General features: G+C 40.2%; 1 protein-coding gene across 1 annotated transcript; it reads right to left on the reverse strand.

Moving 5' to 3' along the window:
* Window positions 1-21352, reverse strand: IFNGR1 (interferon gamma receptor 1). Its single transcript, XM_032873017.1, has 7 exons — window positions 21182-21352; window positions 10537-10651; window positions 9235-9398; window positions 7536-7705; window positions 5445-5634; window positions 2471-2595; window positions 1-774 (listed from the first exon to the last, which is right to left on the reverse strand). Exons 1-7 carry the CDS (start codon window positions 21264-21266, stop codon window positions 199-201), a joined length of 1425 nt encoding a protein of 474 aa, XP_032728908.1. The 5' UTR covers window positions 21267-21352; the 3' UTR covers window positions 1-198.
* Window positions 21353-22722: the final 1370 nt, after the last annotated feature.

Genomic DNA, 22722 nt, shown 5'->3' on the forward strand with positions numbered 1-22722 from the left:
TTTTTCCAAAGCCTCTGCAGTTTTCAGACCAAATATAACAGTGCCAAAGAGGCTCTTGGCACTTTATGTAAACCCAGATATTCTTCTTTGGTCAATATTGATAAAGATAAAATTTCTGAAAGGTGATCTTTCAGGAAATCAAAGCGGAAAACCTGTATGGGAAAAGCCGATCCTTCAAAGTTGGCACATCTTCGTTGATTAGGAAAACTCTTTGGAATCTGCCGTCGGTCTATAACCAATCAAGGACTCCTTACCACCTTCATCCACAAGCAGATCCACTAACACATGCGGCTTATCGTAACCAAAGGAGGTGGTAGTGTTTCTCAGCACTACGGACTCCTGTCCTTCAGTCTTTATTTCAGTTTTATTATTTGGGGGAAATTCTGAGTCAGATAAGAAGCTGTCGGATTCCACAACGCCACTATCGGAACCATTTCTGGAGTGATAGGAGTTTAAGGCGACGACACAGGGTTCAGACTGGTTACTATTTGAATGGACAGAACTCTCTCCCATTCCTGGGGTCAGAGGGCTACCAGGAGCTGTGTCAGGATTATTTTCTTCAGCAGTGACCACTTCGATTTCACTGGAAACATCTTCTCGGTGTTCTGTTTTTCCTAGGCTGTCTTCAGTGGGCATACTTACAATTGTGGCTGGAGACAACTGGTCTTCCCAGACCATCTTCTCATTTTCTGGGACAATTGGCTGGTAGGTGATGGGTGATACACATTTTGGTTCAGACCTTGCCTCTGAAGAGGCATTTTTTACCACAGACAGCTAAGGGAAGAGAAACCAAAGATTAAAAATAATAAATTATTAAACTTAAGTGCATATCCTTAAAAAGATACTGTCTAGAGGTAATTAATGGGCAATGAAATATACCACTAAATGGCAGATTTACGGTAACAATGTAACAGCATCTGGTGGTTGTCTTTTCTTGCTTTTTAATGAAAATATACTATATTAAGAGCAGGGTTTTTTTTAGAATTTTTAAAAAGCCATCCATCATCTAACTATATGTGTTCCTTTTTCTCCATCACCTCCACATGTGTATGCACGTCACATTTGTAATGGGAGTACACCTACTTATATAACATTTCACCATTTGCCTTCATAATTATAATTTTTATTAGAATTTTCACTGCCTCATACAATTTTATACTGATGATCAAAGTAATTTCTCTAACAGTGCATATTGAAGTGTTTCTAATTTTTACTATTTCTAGAACATGTTGAAGTGAATATCTTTACATATCTTTTCATTTAGGAATTTTTTTTTAAAGAATAAATTCTTAAAAGTAGGATTACTAAGTCAAAGGCTGTTGCACTATTTATGGCACTACTACACATTATACCCATTACATGTTTACCTTCCCACCAGAGCTGAATTACTTTTACCAGTATACACCAATTTGACTACTACTGATACTACTGGATATTCAGGTTCATTTTTCCTTCTCTAGTGGGTATAAAACTGCATACTGCAAGGTTGGTTTGTGCTTACCTACTTACTTATTCTTAATTAGTAAGCACAAATACTACAATTCATACATGAGTTACCTACTACTGATAGTTCTTACTCACTTTACATTAAGGTAGTGTTTTCAAAACAAATTGAAATGTGTCCTTTACATGATATAGATATTATTCCTGTCCTATTTGATTCAAATAATTACCATTCTATTAGCTGGAGATGTTCTTTTCATCATACAAAGGCTTTTAGATGTTAGACATTAAAAGGTCAAGCTTCTGGGGTGCCTGGGTGACTCAGTCAGTTAAGCATCCAACTCTTGATTTTGATCAGGTCATGATTTTGGGGTCCTGAGACTAAGCCCAGCATCAGGCTCCACATTCAGTGGAGAATCTGCTTGAGGATTTCTCTCCCCCAGCCCCTGCTCATGCTATCTCCCTCTCAAATACATAAATAAATCTTTTTAAAAAACATCAAACTTCTGGTCTCACTTGTGGCCATCTTTCCTTCTACACTCCAACCATAATGGTGCTTCTGTATTTTAGGATTTTCAAAAGCCACACTTTCTTGATGCTGGGGTTTAGCACAGACTGTCCCTTAATACCTTGATAAATGTCTGTCCCTCAAGATGCTCCAGTATCACTGTCTCTGGAAGGGCCACAATGAAATCCCACCCTCCAATGGTGGGCAAAGTCCTCACTGGCACAGATGAAAACCTTTATGTTTGAACACGGTACACCCATTGAATACTGATCTTCTTCTCCCACTAAACTTTAAGCTCCTTAACAGACTTATCCAATTATGCTCTTGTTCTATGCATAAAAAGTACATGCTGTGTAGTAAAAATTATGTGGGTTTGGATGTGTGGTAGATCAACCAATCTATGACAGATGACATGCTGCTGAACGTCATTCTACTTTAAAAAAATTAAGAAAATTATCAAAAGAGTCCAAATAAATGCTTTAGTATATATAATTAAAGAAAAATATTAAAATATGTTACCAAGGACTTGGGTAACATGATGCTTTCCTTCTTACATGGATTCATCTTCTTAGTGTAACAATATACAAATGCCAGAATAAGTACTAGAAAAAGCAGAATGGTAACAACTGGAACCCAAACAGAATCTAAAAGAAGGGAAAAAACAGCATGTTAGAATTAAGACAGAATACTGCTATATCCATGAAATAGTTATAAAGTCTTACTGCTGTTCTTTAATAGATTTGCCCACTGGGTAATTAATATGGTCAGAATCACAAAGAACCCTTGCCACAGAAGTTGGGCAAGATGAAAAAAGCTTCAGTGCACCTGTCCTAGAAAACTAAAAGGGCTCTTTCCAGCTCTGCAATTTCCTACCTTCTGCACCTACACGACACGAAGTGGCTAACACAGACTTTCATAACAACTTCCTTAAGCCTCCAACATAGGGTGTTTCCCTAGTTACACTTTTCTCTCCATTAAAAAGCAGAAGAAAGTTTAAAAAAATCCATTCCTTCAGAAATAAATTGACAATGTTTATAACTCTTAAAATCATTTAATCCCACTCCTCAGAATTTTGTTTCATTTTATATTTATTTCAAGACTGCAAATACTTGTAAAGGTCACCAGACATACACACAACACACACGGACAGGAAAGCTGCAGGAATTACATGTGTGCCCTTAAACGCAAACCAGAGATTATAATTTAGAATAGGAAAGATCTGTTTCAGAGCACATACATCTATAATCACTACAGTGTGATTAATCACTATAGCTCTAATTTTGCTTTTTATTTTCAAAGCACAATCTTCAGTATTCTATTTTCACAGTCCTCTCTTCCAAATTATCATGTTGGTGTTTAGCCTCCTTACTGGCATTTCATTACCTTTCATTTCTATTCCAAAGTTACTTTTTTGGAATAGTCACTCTGGAAATGATGACTAAATGAGCCCGTGTGTAACAGCTCTTACAGGATGCAGAAAAACATGAAGTTACTGCGACAGTAAAGATACAATCACTGTGATGAGAAGCAGGGTGTGTGGGGGCAGGGAATGCTGCTCCTGAGCCTCAGGGCTGCCACCACGTGGCCACAGAACCAGCCCAGTTTGTAATTCAGACTTGGAAGAAAAAAAAAAAATCTGGGGCATCTGCATAATTTCAAATTTTACGTATTAACTAGGATTTTATTTTTTCAAAATAACCCAATAGCGAGTTGGCATAAAATGCACTGCATTACTTTAAGTCACAAACTATTTGAAACCCTCATAATAACAGCCTAAAAGTTATTAAGTTTTAGGCATTTGGTCTAATTCTTCAGCCTAGATTCCCATTCATCCAGAAGATATTTGTAGGGACGCCTGGGTGGCTCAGTCAACAAAGCATCTGCCTTCAGCTCCGGTCATGATCCCAGTGTCCTGGGACTGAGTCCCAGTCCCTACTCAGCAGGGAGCCTGCTTGTCCTCCTGCTTGCACACTCTCTCTCTCTGGCAAATAAATAAAATCTTTAAAACAAACAAACAAACAAACAAACATAACAAAAAAAAGAAGATATCTGTATCATAAAATTTTGGGAGGCATCTGGGGGGTCCAGTCGGTTAAGGATCCGACTCTTGGTTTTAGCTCAGGTCTCGATCTCAGGGTTAGGAGATAGAGCCCTGCTTCAGGCTCCATGCTCAGCGTGGAGTCTGCTTGAGATTCTCTCTCCCTCTCTGCTACCCCTCCCATTCATGCTCTCATCTCTCTCTCTCTAAAATAAATAAATAAATCTTCAAAATAAACAAAAATAAAATATATTATAAAAACAGCCTAATTGGAAAATATACTATACACAAAGTTATCAACGCATGCTATCATAGAGAAAATCATAAGTAATCTAGAAGTCCCAAATTGGGGAACATTAAATAGAATACAAATTCTACACAATGAAATAGTCTGCAGAGATTAAAAAACAATATTAATAAAGTATATGAATTAAAATGGAAAAATATTTTAAAATATATACTTAAAGCATTACATAAAATTTTATATACTATATAATACGATCATGGCTATGTAGAAAAAGAGAACAGAATGAGGAAAAAAAAAAAAAAACACCAAATTATAACAAGATATTTGGATGGCAAAACTACAGATAATTTTGGTTTCTTTTTTTCTTTTTTTTTAAAGATTTTATTTATTTGACAGATAGAGATTACAAGTAGACAGAGAGGCAAGCAAAGAGAGAGGAGGAAGCAGGCTCCCTCCTGAGCAGAGAGCCCAATGTGGGGGCTCAATCCCAGGACCCTGGGATCATGACCCGAGCTGAAGGCAGAAGCTTTAACCCACTGAACCACCCAGGTGCCCCAATTTTGTTTTCTTCTAGACTTTTATATTTTATAAATTATCTATAATGACATTTAAATTTCGTTAAGTGCCAAGAATAGGTCAAATTTTTGTTAAGGTGCCTGCCACTTGAAAATACCAGTTCTAAAGTTCTATCATATGTACGCACCCCACCACACACACACAAAGAAAAGATAATGAAATAAAAGTATTTTTAAGTGTTATAAAAATGACCCATAACCTATCAACATTTATTTTCAGATACTAATTTCCAGTGTTTGTCCAGTTCACATCACACATGTCAATGAATATTTCTGCTATTCAGTTTTTAAACTCACCACTCCAACAGAGAACATTCTAATGGATACATAACATCTTGCTATACTGAAATAAGTTGCTTTATATCACTATGTGTAATCCTGAAATGCAGACATCTATGCATGGAATTTTAGATATTATGTTTGTTTCTTCTCTGGGTCATGACACAGCTTTCCAAATTGGTTGTTTTAGATCTCTTAATGCCTCAGAAATGAGCTTATTTTTGCTTTTGGAATTCTTTGAGAAATGCAACCACTGAATATTTTTTTAAAGAACAGAGATTTACTGAAACTCTTCTCAATTACTCTAGTTCTGTTAGCCTTCCCTATATTTAGGAAAAAACGGCAGAAACTTGCCTTCTATGTGGTTATCATCAGAAGTGGTAATACAAAGTTCATCAGACATCTCAGTTTTAACAGACCAATCTTTTGAGAACCCTTCTGCTGAAATACAGTAGTCCGAACTCAGAGAGGAACCTGGGATAATGAGGTGGCACTGAGTCTCATTGCAATCATCTTCATTCTCTACTGACATCGGATACGGAATCTGTATGGGGAAAACAACAACAATGAAAATGTATGGCTTCTTTTATTCTGCAAAAACAAAACCAGACCCCAAAAAGCACCATTTTTATCCTGATCAAACACCTGAAGGAAACCTATTGGTCAAAGTTGAAAATGTCTGCAAACAGTGTTGATATCAAATAAGAAGTCAATTTGTTATTTTAACACAGCATTATGCTACATATTCATTAAAATGTGCTTTGTAGGGATTACAGATTTAAAAACTCAAATAGCAGGAATGTTCATTGTTAGTTGTTAAAGCAACCAGTAGTCATTAGTCTTGTTCTAATAGTGCTAGAAACTTAGCTGATGAGAGATAAAAGCACCCGTAAGGAAGAATATGAAAGGGATTCTGCCAAGATCATGGCATCTCCTCGTAGTAGTACACTGAAGGGACAGAGGCAGTCTCTGACAGTTTGTCATTCATCCAACCAGCCAAAGGATATGCATCCTCTGTGCCAGGGAGTGCCTGAACACGTGAAGGTAGGACAGTGGTGCCGGACCTCAAACAACGTCCCCCAGAGCAGAAAGAAATGTGAGCCAGGAGTCCTGCAAGGGGGCTATCACACGGAACTAGGAATGATCAAACCACAGGGGTGCGAAGAGTCTATGGTGTCAGAAGAGAATTCAAAGGGGAGATGAAACGCCTGCTCAATAGAAGAATGAGCAGAAATTTGCCCAAGTTAAGAAGGTGGAGAGGACATTCTGTGAAATAGCATGGTACCTGCAGGGAACAAAGAACCAAAAGCAGCTCACCACAGCATAAATAAAACTTAGGTTGGAAAAAAAGGGGAGAGGAAGCTGAAAGGACACAAGCGGCCTAATCACAACAGTCTGGTAGGCCATGCCATGGAAGGGAATTTAGATATGATTTTGTAGCTCTTAGAGATTTGCGAAAAGATTTTAAGGAGTGAAGGAAGGGTAGATGTGTACCTGAGAAGAATGACTCTGCTAAGCATCCAGAGTGATGTTTTAAAATCTAAGTCAGATGTCGCTCTTCCTGCTAAAATCCTTCCAGAGACCTAACACCTTCATCAGCATAACGTCAAATCTCTCCAGTGCCCCAAGAGATGTGGCCCTGGTGACCTCTGACCTCATCTGTGCCTGCACTCTGCCTAGCATGCTTCTGCCAGATTCTTTGCCTAAAACACTCTCCCCATCTAGATCCATGAAGCTCACTTCCTAGAACCCTCCAGACCTGGCTCCAGTAACACCTTCCTTGCTCTGACCATACTACTGAAGATCACTACTGCCCAAACTCCACTGCCCATTCCCCTCTCTCTGCTCTGTTTTTCTCCATCCCACGAAGCACTGGAGCAGGGTCTGTACTGCTCACTGCTGTCTGCTAGTCCCAGGGACACACAGCGCATGCGCCTGACAAATACTATTTAATAAAGCAACGGCAGCGCTGCGGAGAAGGGATAGATTAGAGTCATTCCAATCCAAGTGTGGTCTGTACATCAGCGCCAGAAGGCAATATATCCCCACAGCAGAACCACTAACTTCTCTTTCAAAAACAAGGATTCCAATTATAGCTTCCTATTATTTTACATCACTACCCATGAGGAAGAAAATATTAAAATCATCTTCGTCTTACCAGTGGAGAAATAGGAATAAACAGATTTAAAATCCTAAAATAGGGCCATGCTGCTAAATGAGGCCAAGGCAAAATTTAAATGTATTCACCTGCCCAACATTAGTAATTAACTCCAACAGCAACTCCCCTCAACATTTATTTATGTGGTTTTTTTCTTACCAAAACTGAAGTCACGTAAGCCTTGCCTGAGTGTTCATAAGCATTTCACTTTAATTATACTATAGATAGAAACAACTTATACTAGCAACAGAAAAACAGAACAGAATAAAGGAAATAGAAACACCTACCTTACTTCCATTTATTCTTAAATACACAGTGTACGTAAACATGTGACAAAGATTTTCATCATATATGGGTACTGGCTCTCTTTCACTTATATTAACTAAAGGGTGAAATATGTCAATGATGATTTGGTTTTCCCTCTTTCTGATACCCACTGCAGGTGGTCCAATGTTCCCTGTGGCGGGGTGGGAGGGACACACAAAAAAAGGAGAATCAGCAGCGCCCTGGAACTTTATAGTACATTACACAAAACTGTCCAAATCAATCAGTTAACATACTCTTTCAGTTGTCCTAAGGCAGTTCCATGTTTAAACCATTCCACAAATATCTAGAAGATATTCTAAATGTCCTTAATAAAGAAATATTAAATTAATCTCAAGCAGGACATATTTTTATCTAATAGAAGCTCTCCTTTAACAGCTTAAATGCACTTCCAGTGCTAAAAGTCAACACTTAGGTCATGAATCCTGTTAAAAAACCTTCACGTAACAGAAGCTCTATTAAGTTTTTCTCCTTTTTCTGTGGGTCTGCTTATTAAAAAGAAAACCTATTTTCTAAAAAATGTTTCAGAAAAGGCATTTCAGTTACCTTTGAACACTCACTGAAACTCTCCACATCACCAATGCTTACGGATGGCTGGCATGAAAGCTCTTAATGAAAGTTTGCTAAATACACTGAATTTTTATGGTGAAAATCAAAACCAGATATTCATTCATTCAACAAATATTTATTATGTGTCACTCATGCTTGAGACTTTGTTGGTGAACTGTTTGCCTATTCTTCACGTTTTTACTGCCCACTACATGCCAGGCAGACCTATTTTTATTTGCTAATTTACCCTCAGAGCTTGGTGTACTTCCAAGCACACAGTATGCCCTTGATAAATCTGTATGGGGAAAAATCCGACATACAGATGGTGCAGTTAACAGATGACAAAGGCATGGACTCGGGCATAAAACTATTTCAAGGGCAAGCAGAGGAAGGGCCTGGAATAGGCAACTATCTGAAGAGCAGGAGAAGCCAGGCTGTGGTGGAAGAAACCACATATGGAGGCTGAACAAGGAAGGAAGTAGAGGTGGATGGCAAGGCACAAGGCCTAGAACAAAAGGGAGGAGTCAAGGGACTAACTGCTTCTTCACCCGGGAGTGAGGCTATGAGGACTACAAGGCAGGATTTCAGTCACAGAAGAACTGGCCATGATGATTTTGGAGCCTGAGGTGATAAATAAGATCAGGTATACTGTAGGAATGCGCTGCTGGCAGGAGAAAGGGCTAAAAAATCACTAGGTTGAGGGGATTATAGAAATCTAAAATTTGTTAATGTATTAAGCTGAGGCCTTCGGGACCAGGCAGAGGGTGGAAGAAGGAGAGCTGTCCTCATTGCGCATAGCTCAGCAGCAAGTGATGGAGCTGACGGGGGAGCGGTGCAAGGGGAAGGCCGGCACAGAGTCCACCTAGGCAGCACCAATCCGTGCTTGTAGGGAGTGGAACTGTAATGGTTTAGAAGGGGCAAAAGTGATGGGCACCTCATAGCCCTACTTTGTGAGGCTCAGCGAAAGAATAAGACACAGAGTCCCTAAATTCCTCCAAAAGTTTCTTGGGCATTGTGATAATTTTTAGCAAGTGCTAATAAAAGCAAACATATACAGAAGATATGTGTAAGTATTTTCCAACTTAAAATTTCAAATTTAAAAGCTCTACTCACCTTGTTTACACAGAATAAATTCTTTTGACTCTACATAGGCTGATTCTTTTTGTCCAAGCCTAGCTTTAATTCTGGCCCAGAGAGAAAGTGATGGATCATTAATTACGGAAAAGATATTACAAAAGTGCTGAGAGGTATTGCAGGCATCAATCCATATTGCTTCCCTACAACGAAGAGGAATAAAGAAGCACAATGGTAACTTTTACCGTTAATGTATAAACTCGAATCATCTCTGTTTCTACTTCACTTTTTTCATTTACAGCATGGGACTGGTAGAAAGAGCTGAACAATAGGCTGGAGAAGCCAGACAAAGTAGGAAGTCCTTACTCTGGTTAGAAGTACTAGAAATTCCTTTACAATAAAGAGGCTCAATTCAAAATACAACACTTGAACAAAGTACATTCCCCATACAATTTTTAAAAATCTGATCTTTAAATAACTCTGGATTCTATTAACATAAATAATCATTACTCGACTGCAGAATTGAACACATTGCAAAGACTCCTGACACTTGTCAGAAATATTTTGAAGATTTTTTCTTTCTACTCAACAATACATTCACTATGGAAAGTAAGAGGACATCATTTTTTTTTTAAAGATTTTGTTTTGGGAGAGAGAGAGTCGGGGTAGGAACAGTGGAAAAAGGACAAGCAAACTCCATGCTGAGCACAGAGCCCAACGTGTGGCTGGATCCCAGGACCCTGAGACCACGACCTGAGCCAAAATGAAGAGTCAGATACCCAACCAACTGAACCATCCAGGCGCCTGGCATCATTACTTTTAATACAGAATTGTAAGCTTTATTTGTCATGCCTTAAAAAAAAAAAAATCTCTAATTCCTGGGCTGCCTGGGTGGCTCCGTCAGTTCAGCATCTGACTCTTGATCTGGATGCAGGTCATGATTTCAGGGTCCTGGGATTGAGTCCCCTGTCGGGCTGCCTGCTCAGTGGGAAGTCGGCTGGAGAATTCTCTTTCTCTCCCCCTCCCTTGATTACCACCCTCCCCCTACCCGCTAGCATACACACATGCACTCTCTCAAATAAACAGATCTTTAAAAGTCTTAAAAGTTAGTGAGACTCCCCTACTTCAATTATGACAGGAAGAAGAACTAAGAGGCAGGAAGTACTCTGAAAATAATTAATTTGCCTCCTCAGCACTTCTGGAAATCTACAAGCAGTTTAAGAAGTCCTGCCACATGGGAAAGGAAAGATGATGGGAAAGGAAAGCAAACTCCACAGAGTTATGGAAAGTAAAGAGACCTAGACAAAAACAGAATAAAAAAGATGAAAGAGTAGAACTTACCCATAGGTCTTTACCTGTACAGTAAAAACAGGGGTCTGTGGCATGGTTGGGTAGTCCCAATATAGGACAGTATTAAAGTTATAGGCCTTAATGTTAATATTGGTTGGTACTGGCACTGTAAGAGATTCAAAAAGTAAAATGGACAATTGTAAGAAACCATCATTAACATTAGAAAACCTTATAAAGAGCTATGTTAGCCAAATATGTATTTTGAAGTAAAATTCAAAGGATGAATAATATAATTATTTAAATTGAGATTTATAAAAGTTAATTTTATTGGAAAATGCATAGCATTCTTATTCATTTTAAATTCCTGAGACAACACTGCGGTATGAGGGAAATACAAGTATAGTAGAGGCAATAAATCTCTTATTATGTTTTAGGAGTTTTTATAAATAAATGCACTGCCCATTGTAATAATAATCCTCAATTCATTTAATAAGCAGAATTTCCTATATCTGATACCACAGATTGCCTTACAAGGCTAGAGGAGAACTGGCTACCCCAGGGATGGTCAATTTCATTCTAAAATACCCTATAAGCTCAAAATACCCTCATAGCCCTTTGCCTGGTTTCATCACACACCTCAGCACCTTTTCTGTAACACAGGAATAGAAACCTAACTTGCCTCCAGGAGCCATCCACCTTGTCAGTTTCATTAACATTGTGCTTTCTGGGGTGTGCAGGGCTTTTTACAAAACAGTCAATATTCTTACCTTTGCTCTTTTAAACCATTTCAGAAAACGTCTACTGAGATGTGAGTCACATGAGCGAATAGGCAGAAGTCACTTTAACATCTTGTAACTAGTTATTAAAAGTAGCCATTTATGCCCCTGCTCAGGGTAAAAGGTTGTTGTCCACCATCCCTTGGAAAACAATCACACACATACATCTCCCTTTCTCTTTTTCTCCCTCCTGTCCTCCCTTCCTTCCCTTCTTTATCAATGAACACGAAGATCAAGAGTTGGCAATATGACCTCAATTTTAAGATTCAATTCTACCTGAAAACCATTACACATAATTTACAATTACAGTTAAGATAAATGAATGAATGGCAATGCGGTCAGGTACAATGGCTTCCAAACATATCATCAGCCTCAAAAACTCCGAGAGAGCCAAAAGTTTATTTATCTATTTTTTTAAAGTTCCCCAGCACAGGACGCCTGGGTGGCTTAGCTGGTTAGGCTTCCAGCTCTTGATTTCAGCTCAGGTCATGATCTTAGGGTCCTGGGATAGAGCCCAGCATTGGACTTCTGCACCCAGCAGGGAATCTGCTTGAGATTCTTTCTCTCCCTCTCAAATAAATATTTTTAAAAATATATAAGTAAAAAATAAAAATCAAAATTCCCCAGCTGATAACCATGATTACTTGGGGGTTATATAAACTGGAACTCTAATAAAAATATTCCCTGGGTTGGACATTAAAAAATGTGGGTTCTTTCCTGGTTATACAACTAGTCACTTCAGATTTCCTAATTTGACACATGAGGTGTTAATTTCATATACCTAAGGTATTTGCTTACTGTTGAAGGAAACACCTACTATATTTTTTTCCCAAAGCAAAAATTCCAATTTTCAAACCCAAACTGGTACATCCTTTTAATTTATAATTATTTTATACTTGTATTATCTTTTTAAGGCAGAACACAGATCCAGAATTACTTAGGTAAAAAATAGGGACGTGGGGACAATTATTCTACTTTTTCCTCCCCTTTCTAGTTACTTTTCTCCTTTGTATCCTTTGTATCTCCTTTATGTCCTTTGTATCAGTGGTTTTCAATAGGAGGTGATTTGTGCCTCGGAGGGGACATGTGGCACTGTCTGGAGATATTCTTGGTTCCCACAACCGGCTGGTAGTGGTAGGGTGCTGCTGGCATCTCAGAAGAGAAGCAAAGGTTGCTAAGTATTCCACAAATGTCCAGGATAGCTCTCCACATTTTGGCAGTCCAAAGTGCCAATAGCACTAAAGCTGAGGAACCCTGCTTCATACGTTCATAACTTTAGGAATGTTTTATTATTATTTAGGAGGAAAAACTAACTTAAAAACAGAATTTTTTTGATAAGCCAATATATTTCATGGCTTCCCCACAATGAATAGCTTTGGTTACTGCCCAACTATCTAACTTCTATAACCACCTACCAAAGAAATGTGATGATTCATGCCAAAAGGTTGAGATTATGAAGCTGGGAAGATGTCTCACAGATTCAAACACTACACGCATATAATACTCTTTTTCTGCAGCCAGTGTTCAGACACCTACAAGTTTTCTATTTATTCTTTCTGAAACAGCTGTTGGTACCTAGCATCTTTGGTTCTCTAAGCAATTTCCTTCCAGGTGAGCCAAAAAGCACTGGTCTGGGAAGATTTAGCCCTAATTCTTCTCTTTTGGTTTTGGTAGAGCTCCCAGGACCTTACTTAGTAAGGTATATTGGGGCCTCCTTTTTCTAGGTTTCTTTAGGTATGGTTTTGTATGGTTGCACCTCAAATTCATGAAATGACCTAGTCTCAAAGAGTTTATACTTGTGAGGAAGAAATACAAGCCCCCCCCCCCCCCCCCGCCATTTCCCTAGCTTCAAGTCAACATTAATATCAAATAACATTCACACAGGGGCACCTGTGGCTCAGTCAGTAAAGTGTCTGCCTTTGGCTCAGGTCATGATACCAAAGTCCTGGGATCGAGCCCCATGGCCCCCCTGCCCCACCCCCTGCTCACACCTGCTTGTGCATGCATGTTTCTCTCTCAAATAAATAAACCTTTATTAAAAAAAAAATAGTAATACTCACAGATAAACATTATTTTCTACCAGGTAAGAGAGGAAACCAATGCTAAGAAAACTCACAATGAATGTGAACTTCTCTCAAAAGTCATCTCTTAACTTCAGCATCTTTTGCCTCTCTGGAGGGTGATTATTTTCAAACCTCCTGGTCCTGGTTCCTTTTTGTTAAACAGTCCTCTTGGTTACTCTTTCTAGCTCAGGTCATGATCCCAGGGATCGAGCCCTTAATTGGGATCCCTGCTCAGTGGGGAGACTATCTCCTCCTCTCTCTACCTGCTATTCCTCCTGCTTGTGTGCGCTAATAAATCAATCTAAAAAAAAAAAAAAAAAGGGCAAGAAGAAACCACATGGTACCTTCAGCACTGAATGGCGACCTCCCCGGCTAGGTAGCTAAGCTCACCAGGCATGATCAATCGGACTCTTCCTGTTACCAAATGCAACAGTGTTGCTAAACTTTCTGCCTCTGGTAACCAGGACCTGCCTTCCTCCTTTCCAATAATGAGGAGTTCTTCAGGCTTTTAAGTCTCTTAAAAAAAAAAAAAAAAATCATTCCCAACAGGAGTGATGTTTTTACTGTATAGACTCAGGCTGAGATTCCTATATTTGAGGAAAAGGCATATAGAATATTAAGTAAAGTGCATTTATATTTAAGAAGAGATTACTAAATCATGGTTCTAAAACCACTAAGTAGGCTTGCACATTAGATTTGTTTCTAATGTGAATCAAATGATGTTCCCCCTAGTTTAAGTTAAAACTTGACCTGGTTAGACTAGAACTAGGGTTTAAATCACAGCTTTCAAAGTAATCAGAACAGGTCGTGGGAGGAGAAGGTCTCAGTGGATACTTACAGACTTTACCATTCTATTAAAGGAGAAACTTTGAATATATATACCAAAGGATGTAACCTGTGGTTTTAATGTTACCAGAAGAGAAACCATGTGGTTATTACACATCTGCCTTTGTCATTATTTGCCAAACTTGCAGGATAGATAAATTTTCTACTGTTTTAGAATTTTGTGACCTAAAGTGTAATTTGTTTTGTATTCAAATTAAAATAATTAAGGCTTACAGCAAACTTCTATTCAAAATAAATTTACCTTATATCAATAAAAATATATGTAGAAATAGCAAGAAAGGATTAGCTGTGGAGTTTAAGGAAAGATCCTACTAGAGTATCTCATCAAATAAAATAATCTTACAGATTTCTCCATCTCTTGAAAATGATACAGATAGTTTTCTGTAACTCACATTGTTTCAGCAATGAGTTCCATTATTTGGTGCATGCTACCTAAAATAAACATTCACTGTTTTCAAATCTGCTACTCAGAATGTTTCTAGAACACAGCCGAGGTTTAACAAAACCAAACACAGTAAGGAACAATCAGTTTTTTGTAACACTCTACAATGCAGGCAGAGAAAAAGGAGAGTTCTGGTTGCAACCAACTGTTTCCTCTTGATAAACTGGGAGAGACAGGATGTGAAAAAAAAAAAAAGAGCAAGGAAGAGGACAAAAAGACTGATGATCAGAACGTGAGATGAGGAAGCAGTGCCACAAGACAGGGCAATGGCGATGTCGCAAAAGACCAGAAAACCTCAGCCAGAAAGAACAGCTCTGCTGTTAACTGCTGGGGAAGCAAGCAACCATGGACATCTCCAGATTTCCTCAGCACGGATGATGACCAGAGCATGCGCTGCCGCATGTCCTCCAGCCCATAATTACCAAAGGCACCTGTGCCTCTACTGGAAAAGGGACAGCCACAGAACTCTTCTCTCAATTTTAATAAAATCACCTACAAAGACTGGATACATCTACCGCAGAGCAGAGCTCTGGGGTCTGGAGACACCATCCGGCAATCTGCTTACCCACTTCTCTACGGGAAGGACAAGGTGAGAGGCATAAAGATGTTAACAGTAAAGGGGCCAGCAACTGAACTGTTTTGGGGGGCTCTAAGCCATCTGACACTACAGCTCAAAAACAAATGCTCCAAATTAAAGCATCCAGACCCTTTTGGGAATGAACAACTCCAAGAAAAGCTCTACCACCTTTCCCCTAGTGAAAGATGCAGGCAGGGCCATGGGTGTTTTTGCAAAGGTTTCTTCTTCCATTGCAAACTGAGAAATGGCATGAGAAGTCCAGGGAAGAAAAGGGGGAAATACCAAACCAAGACTTCTACAATTTCTTTTTCCAAATATATTTACAATCACAATCCATACCTCCTGAATGGTTTTACAGGATTGATAAAATGGCTATTTTTCTTAACGCCTTCTAAATTTTTCTCTTAGCAAGCTGCAGTGTCTTTTTTTCTTAATGCAGTGTTATTTTTCTTAACGCTTTCTAATTTTTTCTCTCAGCAAGCTGCAGTGTCTTCTAGATTTAAGATGAATAAAGACATTTTGAGAATTATTGCACATATTTCAAATGTTCATGAAAGTTTTTTCACTGAAACACTTCAATATTTTGGGGCTTTAAATCATCCATCACATTTTGTGAGATGATACAAAAAGTCTACTTTCTACTTCTATTATTTTCTTACATCTTTACAAGAGATTCAGAGCTAAGGATTCAAATAATAATATTACTATCATAAATAATAAAGTAATAAAATTATTACTCTTCATAAAATAGTTCCTTAACTGGGTCAAAACTGTTAATATGTCTGCTGTCTTCAGAATCTATTTGGATTTTATCACTCACTCTCTCTCCTAAGTTGTGGAGCCCAGAATACAAGAGACATGAATGAAGTATTTTCCTTCCTCTTTTTTTAAAAAGAGATGGACATATCAAATAGTGTCTTATGTGGAATTTGTAACTAACTAAAAGCCCCCCAGATCTTTTACTCAAACCACCACCAAGTTAGAGCTTATCCAATAAACATCTGCTTAACCACTTTCTGACCTAAAATGTATGATTTTTATATGTGCTCCCATTAATTCATTTTATCTAGTTGGGTGTGCTTGGCATGCCAATAAACTCTAAATGGACCAGACCCACCTAGTCCCCAAGAGAAGTCCTTTCTCAAGACTAACTCCCATTTGGACTAAGTCACTGCAAGTTGAGAAATGGTTGAGAAATAGGAACTGAAAAACTAGAGTCTTTTTTAGTCTATGAAGAACAGGGAAAAGGTAGAACAAAAATTAGTTGCTGAACCTATTTTAAAATTTCTCATGCTGATCTGGATGAGCTTTTTTTTTTTAAAGGGAACACAATCTCTTCTATACAACTACAACAATTTAATATTTTAAAATGTATTTGTTAAAAGTAACAGTGAATATTATTGAATGGTAATCATTAATGTGTAAACATTTACCACAAGACAAGCAATATGGTCCACATTGTTACGCACTGTCTCAGTGAACCAACACAAACCATTCTATGAGGGAGGTGGTATCATTATACATATCTTTACCAATGAAAGACAAAGCCTTAGAGAAGCTATTTAAAAACCTGGCAATCTAAAAAGTTTTGTTGGTTTTTGTTAACCGACACAAAAACCAACACAAAAAATGATACTTAGACATCATTTTTGTGATAGTTTAACAAATTAGAAAATGACCTCCACATATTAATAGGAATTGGAAATTATCATTTTTGGATGACTTCACAAGCATCTAATTCAAGTAGTTTTGCCTGATTTATTATACTATCACAATTATACGATGACCACTGCAAAAATCTGAACAATGCATTAAAGGAAATCAGTTCTTTGGAATGGACATGACTGAAATGGGTATCAACATTCTGATTACTATGCCTTTGGATAATCTAAAATAAAGAGACTCCCTCAGTAAGAAACTTACAAATAAACTGATTCCCTCCTATCAGGAATTCATTTAATTCTGGTTCAATTCTCATTCTGATTCTCTGTCCCGTTACAATGGAACCATTCATTATTCATCCAGTCCATGCAACAACTGCACTACTGCTGCATGCTGCCAGATTTTATGCGCTCTTCACAAGGGTTAGATTTCTCTTTCTCGGGTTTTCCTCTATGTAGAACTAAAATGAGGACCTCCCAAAGTCCGTATGAATTATGGATCAGAATCAAATGGAAAAAAGAATAAAATGAAGAAGAAAATTATGATTAATAACCTGTTAAATAAATATAATTAAAATGCACTGTCTTAAGTATGTTTAATCTCTAAATATAGAATCCAAATAAAATAATGAAAAGTTTAAGAACACCCAGAGCATTTCCTTAAAGTCAGAAAAGAGACTTTCTCCACTTTATCAGTGGAGAAGGCAACTTAAGAGCCCCACGTCTATGTGTGAAAGTACAGTGTGCTCTTGGGTACTACTAACACCCAGAGTGGAAGAGCAAACAGCAGAAGGCAGGCACTGCTTCACTTAAAAATACATATACTACTTTTTACAAATATATATACTACTTTTATACACTTTTATATATATGCTATTTTTATAAAAATATACATATACTACTTTTAAAAAAATTTATACGACTTTTGTAATAGCAGTATAAAAGTAGTATATATATATACTACTTTTCATCCAGGTAAAACTGGATGAAAAGCGAAATACCTGATTATTAGACACATGAGTTTATTTTCCCTATCCATTCACTAAGAAATACTAACAAAAGCCTATCACTGTAGCACAATACATTCCCAACCACTTGGATTTTGCAGAGACTATGTTCTCCTGCCTGCTTCCCTGTTCCTACCAGGTTCCCTCATATAAGATGAACTATCAAGCATATGTGAAACCCAACGCGGTGAGAGTGAACACACTGTGTGCCTTTTAAATGTCACGCATTAGTGAGACAAGGAAGCTAGCAAAGAGCCAGGCGTAGGTTGTCCTTGAGGGTTTTCAAACTAACTTTATATTTCAAACTAACTTTAAAAGCAGAGGAAACATAACACAAACTAGAGAAATACACTGAAAAGCCTGGACAAATGTACTGAAAATAGAAGGCGGGGTGGGGGTGGGGGGGTGTCCTACTGGCACTTCTGTTTACAAAATGCCTGGAGTACAAGAGGCCATAGTAGATGTTCCCAGGAGAGCAGACAGACAATACTCCCAGAGCTGGCTTCAAGTATGTGCACACTGTGTAATCACAAGGGGCCCGACATTGTTCCAGGTGCTGGGAATACAAAAATGGAAGGTACTGTTTCTGCTTTCAAGGATCATGATTATGTAGCTAACAGTTACTAAGTGCTAGGCACCACTGTTAACTTATCACATCTCATTTTCACAACTGGTATCTCCATTAATGGATGAGAAATCGAGGCACAAGGATGCCTACCCAGTTTGTAGAGAGGTCAGTGCTACTCAGTAGGGAGCCTGGCAGTTGGGCTCCAGAATCCAAGTTCTTAACCACTCTGCAGACTGACATTACCTAAAACAAGTTAGTCATCTACAAGGGCAATTACGGTACAAGGGCAACTGTGATAAGAGCCTGGACTTTTGCACAGGCTTTTGTAAAGGTAGGGGTACCTGCCTTAGGAGGACCCTGCCTGCACTTAGAAGGGCATGGCACATGGTTTAATGCTCTACCTAAACCAGGAAACCGAGTCATCCTCTTCTCACATCCAATCACTAACTCCTGCTGACTCTGCCTTTTTTTTTTTTTTAAAGATTATTTATTTATTTATTTGACAGAGATCACAAGCAGGCAGGGAGGCAGGCAGAAAGAGAGAGAGGAGGAAGCAGGCTCACTGCTGAGTAGAGAGCCTGATGCGGGGCTTGAGCCCAGGACCCTGAGATCATGACCTGAGCCAAAGGCAGAGGCTTTAACCCACTGAGCCACCCAGGCGCCCCTGCCTCTGCTTTTAAAGGTTCTTCAAACTGTCCACTCTTCTGCATTTAAACTGCCATTTCCATTGACTCATCCCAACTTAAGCAGGGGCCTAACTGGCCTCCTTCCTTCGAGTCTATCCCCAAAGTACTGTGTAAAACGAACGGGCTTTCTAAATGGCCTAACTGATCCTACATAAAATCATTTCTTCTTCAAATAATCCATGACCGCCCACCAACTAGAGCAAGGTGTAGTGAGCATATTTATTTTACTGGCCTAGCACCTGTACTTCCTTCAGGAATATTTCTCTTCTGGAAACTCCCCTACTGCCACTCCTGCAACATGGTCCTTCCCCTGCAAGCTGGTGCCTGACCCAAGCGAGCAAATCAGAGCCTTCTCCTGGGATTTTAAGATGGCAGAAGCTGCAAGATGCAAAGCCCAAAAGCTGTCCACATCCATGATTCCTGCCACGTAGAAAAAGCTGTCCGCACCCAGAATCAGTAATAAGAAATAGTCTTTGCACTTTTGAGTTACTGGTTCAGCCTTCTCAGGCCCAGGGGGCATCTCTACTCTAACTCTTGCTTGGATTCTCTAAGCTAATAAATCCCCCAATTTGCCTAAATTAGCCAATGCTGTGTTGCTCTCCTTTGTTGTCTGTTACACATGACAAGCACTTCATTTACTGGGTTCCTAGCTCTCTATGTATCTTATCTCCCCTTAGAGCCTCACACATATATTCTACAATGAAACCCTTAGTATTCCATTAATTCAACGTGCTGTTTCACACCTCTCCCTCTGTACACACAAGTCTGTACCTCCAGCTCCAACTCTGGGGTTATCATCTTTCTCTGTGAAGTCCTTCCTGATTCCCCGGTCATACCCAGGTACCCCCCATCTTGCTTTTCCAGTAGCCTGTGCAAAAGTCCAGGCTCTTATCACAATGTACTGTAACCTGCCCTTGTAGATGACTAACTTGCTCTAGGTATTGGCAGTCTACAGAGTGGTTAAGAACTTGGACTCTGGAACCCAAATGCCAGGCTTCCTACTGAGTAGCTGTGACTTCTCTACAAACTGGGCAGACCTCCTTGTGCCTTGGTTTCTCATTCATAAATGGAGATACCGATTAGCACCTACTTTATATGGCTGTTGTGAAAATGAGACGTGATAAGGTAACAGCAGTGCCTAGCCCTTAGTAACTATTGATCATGATCCTTGAAAACAGAAACTGAGTAACTCCCATTTTTGTATTCCCAACATCTGGACCAATGTCCGTCCCAAGGAATGACTAATTATTTGTTTGCCTGCCTCTTAAGAAGCAAGCCAAAGGACAGGTGGATATGAATGCAGCACCCCTAACTGGAGCTCACAAAGGCATAATAGAGAGTTTCGGACCCAGATTTTGCCAAGGGTGCAGAAGGCGGGGCCTCTGGCAACTGCTTACTGTGGATACTGAGCAGACACTCAAGACTGTGGGGTTTCCTATGATTTAGGTTTAACGCTCTTGCAGAAGAGATTCACTGATTTCACTGGAGCTCCTAATCACCAGGGCAACCGAACTTTGGAAAACATTTATTTCCGGGGAAATCTCAGTGAGCAGGCAGAAACAACACGCTCCGAGGAACTAAGCTAAGAGATGCACAGCCTGACAAATCTGCTCCCGAATGCACGCACCGCACGGCGGACAGACTTACACGTAAGATGACCAACCACTGCCACTTAAGGATTCTCATAATGGGGGAAGAACAATTTATCTCGTAAGGATTTGGGGTTTACTCTAAGAATATTTAAGTCACGACGGCTGGCCACACTGTCCAAATCCTGACCGAGAAACTCAATTAAAAATGAATTAAAAGAACTGGAAGACCAAAAGGCTGTTTTGTTTCGGCAACAACGGGAGAGGCGAGAGAAAGGGAACCGAAGTCCGCTGACCGCCGACGCCCGGAATGGCCTCCCCGGCGGCCGCCCACGCAGACGTCCCGGGGCGTCAGGGAACCCCGCGCGAGGTCCCCGGCCAAAGCGGACGTGCGACCCCGCAGGGCCGTGCCTCCAGACCCAGGCGACTCCCTCCCTCGTACTATCCCCACCCGGCCGCCGCCCCGCCGCGAGCGACGTACCCGAAGGCAGTTCCAGATCCGCGGGGCTCATCTCAGCCCAGCTCTCGGCCTGCAAGACGAGGAGGAGCAGAAGTTGCAGAGCCATGCTGCTCGGCGGTGACTCGGGGAGCGGCCCTGAGAGAATGCGGCGTCCAGCCTACAGCCGGAGCCTCGCGTCACTTCCGGACCAGCAGACCAGCTCTCCGAGGGGCGGGTGGGCGTGCGCCTAGTGGCGGGGCCGTGGCGGGGAGGTGGGGCCAGAGCCGTGAGGCGGGGCCAGAGCCGTGAGGCGGGGCCAGGCGGGGAGGCGGGGCCAGGAGGGGAGGCGGGGACAGAGCCGAGACCAGGGCGTGATCTCGGGTCTGGGGGCTGGAGGCTGGGAACCCGGACGTGAGCTGGAAGACAGGATGCGGACTGCCAAACCCGGCGTGGGCTGGGAGGCGAGATTAGGACGGGAAGGCCGGGAGGGGCCGGGTGCAAGGCCTCAAGGCGTTAAGGGCGTGAAAGTCTGTGGTCGTGACAAGGCTCACAGGTTTATGAGGAACTTGGATCCAAAGGTTAGGTTCTTTCGATGGGGCACCACCTTCCGTGATGATTCTTCCTGTGTTCTGGGGTTGCAGAGCTTTCCTTGAAGCCACAACCGAGCCACGATCCTTACTTTAACCCTGTTCGACTTTGTCATCAAGGCGCCTGACAGTTTGGAACAGGAAGAGCCCTAAATGCCTTCTCTAATCCCTGCATTTCTATTTGCGGAAACTAAAGCTTCAGTGGTGAAACGGTTTGTGCAGCCTTCCACAGCCTACATCGAACTGGCTTGGCCAAGAAGTACTTCATCCTTGGAGGAAAAGCAACTTGTGTTATCTTTTTAGCAATTAAATATCACGAAGCGATTTATTAAGAACGTCCTCCTTCCTCCCTGACCATATTAACTCTGCATTTCTCACATTCCTCTTCAGCCAAATGGCCTCTGCCTTCCTAGGGTACTCTAGGCTGTACTCAGATAAGTATATGACTAACTACCTCAGCTGTTTCAAGTATCTTGTTATCATGGCTCTGCAGAAATTTAGAATCACAACCCAGCTTCTCACCTTACCTTACCCTGTCCTACTATTTTTTCATGGCACTTTCCTTCCCCCCATGCTCTGTTACGGGCATATCAATGTTTATTTTCTCCTCCTTCTAGAAAGTAAGCTCCATCACCCTGAAATCTTTGGCACTTGTTTGGCACTTGTTGAACAAAAGAATGCATGACTGCGCTACCTTTAAGCAAAATTTTAGAGGGAAAAAATTTAAGATGCTGTACATTCTAGAAAGGAATTATTAAAAGGATCATTTTATTTATATTAATAAATCTCTTAGCTCAGTACTTCTGAAATGTCAATGAACATATGAACCACTTGAGGATCTTGTTAAAATGCAGACTCTAACTTAATTGGTCTGATACAGTTGGGCCTTGAGACTCTGCATTTGTAATGATATACAGAGAATGCCAGTGCCCTTGGCTCTAAGACCACACTTTGAATAGGGATGCTTTACCTCTATGTAGATCAAGGTTGGGGGAA

The sequence above is a fragment of the Lontra canadensis genome, unplaced genomic scaffold, assembly GCF_010015895.1.
Source record: "Lontra canadensis isolate GAN:19392208 unplaced genomic scaffold, GSC_riverotter_1.0 scaffold47, whole genome shotgun sequence".
Taxonomy (NCBI): Eukaryota; Metazoa; Chordata; class Mammalia; order Carnivora; family Mustelidae; genus Lontra; species Lontra canadensis.